Source organism: Hemiscyllium ocellatum, chromosome 38 (genome assembly GCF_020745735.1).
Source record: "Hemiscyllium ocellatum isolate sHemOce1 chromosome 38, sHemOce1.pat.X.cur, whole genome shotgun sequence".
Lineage (NCBI taxonomy): Eukaryota > Metazoa > Chordata > Chondrichthyes > Orectolobiformes > Hemiscylliidae > Hemiscyllium > Hemiscyllium ocellatum.
This window is the reverse complement of record NC_083438.1, coordinates 39,526,536-39,536,818: the sequence shown is the minus strand read 5'-3', so window position 1 is coordinate 39,536,818 and position 10,283 is coordinate 39,526,536. Positions and strand designations below refer to the sequence as shown.

General features: G+C 49.2%; 1 protein-coding gene across 1 annotated transcript in view; it reads right to left on the bottom strand.

Moving 5' to 3' along the window:
* Nucleotides 1–3,041: 3,041 nt before the first annotated feature.
* LOC132834007 (B-cell receptor CD22-like) overlaps nt 3,042–10,283 on the bottom strand; it is a 31,290-nt gene continuing 24,048 nt past the window's right edge. Inside the window, exons 14-15 of the mRNA XM_060852719.1 lie at nt 9,545–9,699; nt 3,042–6,301 (exon numbers count right to left, since the gene is read on the bottom strand). Of these exons, the coding sequence (XP_060708702.1) occupies nt 6,055–6,301; nt 9,545–9,699 (402 nt within the window). The 3' untranslated portion in view covers nt 3,042–6,054. The remainder of the gene's footprint in view (nt 6,302–9,544; nt 9,700–10,283) is intronic.

Genomic DNA, 10,283 nt, shown 5'->3' with positions numbered 1-10,283 from the left:
TTCTGAACCGGTTGGAACTGAAAGCCCAAAGCCAAGTTAAAATGGCGGAGGTAGAGGTGAAAGTAGGAATAATGATGAGGACAGTGATAGAGGGCAATCCCATCCGAGCTGAAGGCCTGGTGAGGATCTGTTTAAATATGTTCAAACATCACCAAATTTCAACAAGAAGGATGTAGAAGCCTTTTTTGTTTCATTTGAGAAAATGGCGAAACAAATGAAATGGTCAGTGACCATGTGGGTATTGTTGATTCAAACAAAGTTGGTATGTGGAGCCAGTGAAGTATTTACATTACTATCACAGGGGGTACCTGGTGAGGGTAATGAGGTGAAAAGTGCTGTCTGAAGACTACGTTTCCAGAATCTAAGGAGGGACCCCGGTCAAACATACATTGAGTTTGAAAAGATGACGAAAGTAATTTCAATGGTTGGATAAGGGCATACAAATTCGGGCTCATGCTCAAAACATCAATTCTCCTGCTCCTTGGATGCTGCCTGACCTGCTGCGCTTTTCCAGCAACACATTTTCAGCTCTGATCTCCAGCATCTGCAGTCCTCACTTTCTCCTATACAAATTAGAGAGGAGAAATATTCATTCAGAACCTTGTGTGTTTATGAGACATAACTGTACAGGAAGAGTTTCAGAGTAAAATAACCTATTCTTCTGTTAGGTTTTCCTACAGAGAGTTAAGTTATTTTAAGTTCCTCTTTCTTTGGTTTGTACCTTAACTATAGTGTTTGCTGAATATTGAATATTTTGACCAATTGAATTGCATCTGGAACATCGCAGTTACCTTTTAAATAAGAGAAGGTTAGAGTCTAGGTGACATTCCTAATATATTTTGAGGGGGTCTGGTCTGATCCATAACACCTATCATTAACATGTCACTCAGATAAACGGTGACCTGAGGCAAATATTCTCTCTCGTCTGCTGCAAAATGGCACAGGCTCACGATACCACAAATGGCCTTCCCATATGTTGGTACAAACCCTTATGGTATTAATTGTGGCATATTTCTGCCCAGCTTTACACACCCCATCATCTAGGTGAGGGATTGAGTATTTATCCAGCTGTGACAAGCAGTTTGCTTTATGTTTAAAATCCCACAAAGGTGAACCGAGCCATCTGGTTTCATGATATGTGACCGGTGCTGCCCATTCTGCAAACCGGACTGGTCACATCCCGACCTCCTGACTCCTGCCTCTGCTTTCGCCCATAAGATAAATGGCACTGGGCGGGTCTTGCAGAATTGTGGAATTGTTTCCTGGTCAATATGCAGAATGGTCTCGGTGCCTTTCATAGTCCCTAGACTTTACTGAAAAACATCCGGGTATTTAATTAGGACTTCACTCGGGCAGCCGTTTTCTAATCGCAAAATGTTGAGCCAATCAAGGTGCATCTTTCTCAACCAGTTCCGCCCCATTAAGCTTTGTTTCCATCAGGACCAGCTGCTTTTGTAAACGAGACTGAAACGGAAGTTGAACCCTTAATCTGTAATGGCTCCCTGGTGTAGGCTCTCTGTCTTACACAGACTTGAGGGTTGGAGTCCAGAGTGTTTTGTTAAAGATTCTATAATCACTGCCGCACCCCTCACTGGTATCAACCTCCATGAGAAGCAGGTGACCATTTATTTTGATTGTTTCTGATTTGGATGTCACTAAACAATGTAGCTGTTCCAACACAGTTCTCTTACTCACCTCAGGCTCAGTGGGACTCTTTTGCTGCGTCGAATCTGTATACTGGCAGCAACTACAATGGCTCGCTGGCCTGGATCCTGAAGAAAATTTTAACCCTTTGGCTGAGGCTTGGTTTTGTTTTGGGGTTTTGCTGTGGGCTGACCTAGAGTCCCTCTGTTCAGGATGTGTCCTGAGTGAGGCTGTGCCACTGCCTTCACTCAAATGGCATTCCCCAAGCTCAGTCGGACTGGCGAAGGTGTCCACTTCCATCGGTAAACCCTGTAACTCGTGCTCCACTGGCCATTTTCCAGTGATAACTCCAGTTGTAATGCCTGTTTGAAGTCCAGTTGAGCTTCAGCTAGGGGGTGCTTTTGCATGGTTATCTCATTAATCCCACATACCAAGCAGCCTCTCAGCATCACATTAAGGGTTAAACCAAAGTTACATGTCTCTGCCAGTCATCTTAACCTCATCAAAAATTCCGACATGGATTCCCCTGGTAAAACCGATAGCATCTCAGAATAAGAGGAGGTTTGGGGTTGTTATATTTCTTAACTAATTCCAGCAATTGGAAATGTTTTAATATCTGATACCTCAGGATATATTCAGCTCCTTATAACAGAAAAAGCTGCAGATCCGCAAGCTGTCAGGAAAATTACTCGTTGCTTTCCATCTACACCAGTGTCAGTAGTCTGGAAAAATCAACATATTCTTTCCACACACTGGACCCAGTCTTCAACAACAGGATCGAATGAGTCAAGTTTCCCAAATAATGGCATGGTGCCAGAAATGCTTACTGGGTGAAAGTTACAACTGCAGATGCTGAAGGTTAGAGTTAAGTGTGTGGTGCTGGAATAGCACAGCAGGTCAGGCAGCATCTGAGTAGCAGGAAAATCAATGTTTTGGGTAAAAACCTTTTATCAGGAATGAGGCCAGGAGCTTTGGGGGTGGAGAGATAAGTGGGAGGGGGATGGAGCTGGGGGAAAGTTAGCTGAGAGTGCAATAAGTGGATGGAGGTGGGGATAAAGCTGATAGGAAAATCAATGTTTCAGGCTATCATCTATCACTTTTGCCCCCACCTCCATCCACCTATTGCCCTCTCAGTTACCATCCCCCCAGCCCCATCCCCTCCCACTTACCTCGCCACCCCCCGAGGCTCCCAACTCTCACTCCTGATGAAGGGCTTTTGCCTGATACGTTGATTTTCCTGTTCCTAGGATGCCGTCTGACCTGCTGTGCTTTTCCAGCACCACATTCTCGACCCAGAAATGATTACACCAGCTCAAAGACAACCATTGTGAGTGAATTTCTTCAGGAATGTGCATAACTCTCATCGCCACTGAAATAACTCCACATAGAGACCGGTATCCTGTCACCAGGTCCCCCTTTATTTACACGTGGAGAGATTTTGACACTGATCCAGTTCCCTCAGAACCAGCTCTCAGAGTGAGCAGAACCTCTGACACTGCTGTTTCTGTCTGTCAGCCAGGGCTCCTTGATTGGAATGGGTGAACAGCCCCAATCACGGAACTCAGACTCAGGAGCTTTACCTGGCTGACCTTATTACACACACTGTATGACTTCTCATGGAAATTTCCCATGGAAACATGTCACGCTGCAATGACATCTTCCTGCCACTGGTGATGTTGAGTGATCATTATTTTTCTTTTCTCAGACACTGGTAGTAACTGTCCTGTTATTTTTATCGGGACCATTTGGAGTCAGATGACCCGAACTGAAAGACATTCCCACCTTCTCCAGGGCCAGAGATGATAGGTTTCCCCTCAGTGTGGAAACAGACCAGTCAGCCCAACATTTTAATATTGACCCTCCAAAGACCATCCAACCTAGAACCATCCCTGTACCCTTTCCCTGTAACCCTGCATTTCCCATGGCTAACCCACCTAACCAGTACATCCTTGGACACTACGGGACAATTTAGCATGACCAATCCACCCTAACTTGTACATCCCTGGACACTATGGGACAATTTCTCTTGACCAATCCACCCTAACCTGTACATCCCTGGACACTATGGGACAATTTCCCATGGCTACACATCTGCACATCTTTGGACTGTGGGAGGAAACTGGAGCACCCGGAGGAAACCCACGCAGACACGAGGAGAACGTGCAAACTCCACATGCACATCTGCCGCTGCGGCTGTAAAGCAAGGATTCTGGCCAAACGTGTTCTTTCTCAATAGAATCACCAATGTCCTGGTATCAAATGGTGGATGATGTATGGTCCCGAGAGCTGGCTTGAGCATTGGGGGGGAGGGGGGGATTTTTAGAATGCTATTAAACAGTGGTGCAGCATTGCCTGCTATTGTCCCATGTTGATCAGAGTGAGCAGATGTGGGGGGGCGGAAATGGTGTATTGATGAACAAAGAGGTCAGTGGCCACTCCCTTGTAGGGTGGGGACTTGTGGCACAGTGACAGTGAAGCTCCGAATTCGAGGACTACACCATTCAGATTCCAGTCTGGAACTGCTCCCTATTCAGTGTGGTCACAACTCCACGGGGAAATGTGGACCATCAATTATTGTGCCCACGGTCCCAGAAGCTGTCTCAAAACACCCAGAATCCCTCAGACCAACAAAATGATCAATTCGGCTGGTTGTCTGTGAGTTGAGAAAATCAGAATTCATACCAAGTTCCATCATGGACAGAAGGTAACTCTACATCGTAACACCAGTGACTTTAAGATGAGAAAAGAAAGAATTTGTAATTTACTTCTATGGAAGTTAAACTATAACCCTTTAAAAACTCCAGGTCCACATCGATTCATTCGTGGTTCTGACAAAGACAGTTGGTTTAACACACATACTATGGATGGAAAAATAATATTGACAGGAGAAACAAAATTCTGAATGTAAACAATACGGACCATAAATTGGAAAGTTCCTTTCTTACAGTCTTGCGGATTTCATGAAGGATGACATTGCTGTCTATAGGTGATGGTCAGTCTTCAATTCAGTGGTTGATCAGTTGGACCTAGGTCTTTTCTTGTTTTGGAATGCTTTCCTTTCATTTTTTTTAGTTATAAATCTCACAACACCAGGTTGTAGCCCAACAGTTCTATTTGGAAGTGACAGCTTTCAGGAGTTTTCACTCCAGAGGGAGAGAGAGGGAGCGGTGATTGCTTTCTGTCTGCAGTCTGGTAGCTTCTCTCTCCTGAACTCTCCTTGACACTCGATAGTTCAACAAATTAGTGGTTGTTCTCGGGCTGATTGTCCTTAACTTGAAGAATTCTTGTTGACACTTGAGTACAGAGTTCCCCTCAGTGGTTCAAACTGTGACTTTGCATCACAGAGCTCAAGAAAGATGCAGCATGTAACATTTTGAGTTGCAAAACTCTCATGGTGTTTTTGATATAGCAGTGCAAATTCTGTCTCAGTTATTTAACCCAAGGGAGAAATCCATGGGGTCCCTTACAGCTTACAGCAGGTGGTAATAGTGAGGGAGCTACTGGGACAGCAATAAGCCAGGGTTAGCTGCAATGCGACACCTTATTCACTTCGAAAGGTTCTGTGTGCATCGTTGTTATCCCATGGGCAAGCAAGCACCATTGCAAGATGTCGGAGGGTCAGTGCTGAGGGAGCCGGCACTGTCAGAGGGTCAGTGCTGAGGGAGCCGGCACTGTCAGAGGATTAGTACTGAGGGAGCCGGCACTGTCAGTGGGTCAGCGCTGAAGGAACGGGCACTGTCGGAGGGTCAGTGTTGAGGGGAGTGGGCTTTATCACAGGGTCAATGCTGAGGGAGCGCCACATTGTCGGAGGGTCAGTGCTGAGTGAGTGGGCACTGTCAAGAGGTCAGTGTTGAGGGAGCGCCGTACTGTTAGTGGGTCAGTGCTGAGGGAGCGCTCCACTGTCGGAGGGTCAGTGCTGAGGGAGCACTGCACTGTCGGAGGGTCAGTGCTGAGTGAGTGGGCACTGTTGGAGGGTCAGTGCTGAGGGTGTGCCGCACTATCGGAGGGTCAGTGCTGAGGGAGCGCTGTACTGTTAGTGGGTCAGTGCTGAGGGAATGCCGCACTGTCGGAGGGTCAGTGCTGAGGGAACAGGCACTGTCAGAGGTTCAGTGCTGAGGGAGCGCTGCACCATTGGCGGGTCAGTGCTGAGGGAGCGGGCACTATTTGAAGGGAAATATTTGAGGGAGCAGACACTGTTGGAGGGTCAGTGATGAGGGAGTTCTGCACTCTCCCCTGTTCTCAGCACACACCCTCCCACAACATGGTAACTGTTTCTGTTCTGATGGTTATAGGTTCCAAAGTTCCTTCTGTTGTCACTGAATCATTCTCATGTTATGGGAGGGTGTCTGCTGGGAACATGGGAGAGAGTGGCACTCCCTCAGTACTGACCCTCTGACCCCTCTGGAGCCATCACTCCAATGGGACGGTCTGGGGGCTCTTGGATGTAATGCCGTGTCTGCACTCTGTGTCTCTCTGTCCCTGGGATCGAACCCAGCCAGTGAGTGTCCTCACCCAGCCTCCGCTAACCCGCTCCCTCCAGCCTCTTGGGGATGAGGGCTGTTGTACCTGGGATGGAGATGGTGCTTTGTTTATCAAGCTGTAGATGACAGTCGGATCGTTATCAGGTCTCGCTTTCAGAGGCTTCTTCCCTTTCCCCCTGTGAATGTGAGAAAGCACACTGTGAGCTGGAAGGAGCAAAAATTATTACGGGGAGTTCTCCTCCCTGTATCTTCCCATCCGCACACACGCAGAGATACATACACACACACACACGCAGACAGAGATACATACACACACACACACACAAACACATACACACACACGCAGAGATGCACACATACAAATATACACAACCATACACACACACACACACATACACACACACACACTCACACACACACACACACACACAGAGAAAAAGTTGCACACATAGGGACAAAAACACCCTCACAGATACACACAGACGTGCGCGCACTGACAGACACAGATCCACATACTCTCTCACACACACATACAAACATGGAGATACACATTCACAGATACACACACGTACACACATTCTCTGTCATATACTCAAACATAGAGATACACACACATCACACACTGTCACAGACCCACATACACACACAAATATCATGGGGAACTCTCCACTCTGTGTCTTCCCCATCTGTACACACACAGAAACACTCACAGATACACACAGACGCCTGCACAATCACACACACATACACACACACACATACACACACACACACACATATACACACACACACACACACACATATAAACACACACACACATATACACACACACACACACTCGATGACATGCAGATAGTGAACAGTCAGCAGGTACAAACTGGAAACCTGACCCCACCCTTCATTCCGGTGATGGTCCGGGGGGAGCCTCGAGTCAAATACAATCACATCTGCCCCAACCCCAGCCCCGTCACACAACAAACCCATATAATCTCTAGCCCAATACCCTCCACACCCATACACCCCCCAACCCCAATACCCTCCACCCCCATACACCCTCCAGACTCTTACACCCCCCCACTCTCAACAGCTTCCACATCCTTACACCCCCCCACCCCCAACTCCCTCCAAACACCTACGCCCCCCACCCCCAACACACTCCACACCCATACACCCTTCACCCCAACACCCTCCAAACCAATACACCCCCCACCCCCAACACCCTCCACCCCCATACACCCCCCACCCCAACACCCTCCACACCCATACACCCCCACCCCCAACACCCTCCAAACCCATACACCCCCCACCCCCAACACCCTCCACACCGATACACCCCCCACCCGCAACACCTTCCACACCCATAAACCCCCCACCCCCAACACCCTCCACACCCATACACCCCCCACCCCCAACACCCTCCACACCCTTACATCCCCCACCCCAACACCCTCCAAACCCATACACCCCTCACCCCCAACACCCTCCACACCCATACACACCCCACCCCCAACACCCTCCAAACCCATATAACCCCCACCCCAACACACTCCACACCCATACACCCCCCACCCCAACACCCTCCACACCCATACACCCCCACCCCAATACCCTCCACACCCATACACCCCCCATCCCAACACCCTCCACACCGATACACCCCCCACCCGCAACACCCTCCACACCCATACACCCCCCACCCCCAACACCCTCCACACCCATACACCCCCACCCCCAACACCCTCCACACCCATACACCCCCCACCCCCAACACCCTCCACACCCATACACCCCCACCCCAATACCCTCCACACCCATACACCCCCCACCCCCAACACCCTCCACACCCATACACCCCCCATCCCAACACTCTCTAAAGCCATTTACCCCCCATCCACAACACCCTCCAAACCCATAAACCCCCCAACCCCAACACCGTCTGAACCCATACACCCCCCCCACTCCCAACACCCTTCAAACCCATATGACCCTGCCCCCAACACCCTCTCTACATGTATATTCCCCTTATCTCACCAGTTGCTCCAACCCCCTTCCTTTGTTCAGAATCAAAACGATTAATTAATATTATTGTAATTACTGCCAGATTGAAACGCTGTGTTTGGAATGAATTAAACTCTGCAATGTGAACCTGTAAGAACCCCTCTGTTTCAGGAAGGTCTCTGGGAGTCACTGACGTGTTACATCACAGAGGAGGCCATTTGGGCCATCATCCCTGTGCCAGCTCGTCAAATGGGCAGCATTCCCTGGTATCCATCTCCTCCCTTCCCCCCCCCACCCTGCCCCCAATCTCCCTATTCCCCATTTCTGTCCCAATCCCCTTACAATGGCTCTATCCCCCAATTCCCTCAGTTTACCCCCGTCTCCCTGCTCCCCATCTCTATCTCAATCCCCATCCAATGCCCCTCCCCGATGCTCCAATTGAACCACCCCCCTCTCACCCCCCACATTTCCAGACAGTACATCCCACACCCTGACTACTTCCTGGGGGAGCACGGTTTCCTCCCTCACATCCCGTCGATCCATCTGCTCTTCACTTTAAACCCACACCCCTCTCCCATTCCCATCCCCATTCCCGTTCCCTTTCTGAGCGGGAAGAGCTTCTCCCTATCGACTCTATCCACCTCCCCCCTCACCCGCATTTGGTTTTGAAACCCTCGATTGAATCCCCCTCTCCCTCAGCCTCCTTCTCCCCCAGTGGAGCACTCCCCAGCGTCTTCAACCCATCATCATCACGGAGGGTTCTTATCCCTGGACCAGTTCCTGGGAATACCTTCTGCTCTCTCCCTCACTCTCCCACCAAAACGTCCCCATCGTCCCGATTATGTGGGGCCCACAAGTGGACCCAGATCCCCCAGGGCTTTGTACACTCCTGCCTCCTGTGGTGGACACATAGAAAATAGGAGCAAGGGTAGGCCATTCTGCCCTTCAAGATCATGGTGTTGATCCAACACAATCCCACATTCCCACGTTCTCCCCCATTCTTTTTGATCCCTTTACCCCAAAGACCAGGATCTAACTCCTTCTTCAATGTTCTGGCCTCAACAATACCCAGAGAGTGGGGGAGCCTGTGGGATTCTCACACACAGGATAAAGACATTTCTCCTCATCTCAGTCATTCCCCCTTATCCCTTAGACTGTGACTCCCTGGATCCAAACTCCCCCCACCCGGGATATTGGCAACATCCTTCCTGTGTTGACCCCTGTCTGGTCCTATTCAATGTTACTCTGCTGAGAAATACCAGAGTACCAACGGGACAGAACGAGGCCATTTGGCCAAGCAGCTCTATACTATCCCCTATTAACCCAGTCAGCGCCAATCCCTCGTCCCAGACCCGGCTCATTCTCCAGTGCCACAGGCTCCCGGTGTTACTGGGTGGTTCTAGCCCTCACTGAGACATTACCGAGTGGCCCCTGGTTGTTTCTGTCCCTCCGGGGTCTGGGAGCTGGCCCCAAAGTTAATGGTCGCATACTCGACACAGTCGTCAGGGGGGGAGTGCCCCTGAGAGTCCGTGCTCTCGGTCATCATCACGTTCTCATACACCGGCCTCTCCTTCACCTGCAGGGAATACAACAACAACAACAGCAGGATCAGCCGACATTGCTGCTCAGCAATGTGCATTTAGATAGCGCCTTACCCGGTCAACATATCACAGCAACACAATCCTACACTAAACAACTTTGGGGGACAGTGTGGATCATCTTATCCAGTTTATCACCCATCTCTATCATCCTCAGTCTCTCTGTCTACCTCTCTCTGCATCTCTCTCTCTCTCTCTCTATCTCTGTATCTCTTGCTCCATCTCCTCTCCCTATCTCTGCCTTTCTATTGGTTTCCCTCTTGATTTACTATCTCTATCTCTTTATCTCCCATTAATTTTATATCAATCCTTCTGGCTCTCTATTGCTATCTCTCTGTTGTTCTCTCTCACTCTTTCGCTCTCTGTAACTCTCCATGTTCAAGTGCCTCTCCATCTCTTTCTTTATCAATCTCTCACTGTCTATTTCTGTTTTTCTCTCTCTCTCTCTGCAAATAACTGTCTCTATATTTCTACCTCACTGTGCCTCTCGATCTCTGAACCTCTGTCTCAATCACTCTATCACTTTCAGAATGGAGAGTGTGCACTGTCGGAGGGTCAGTGC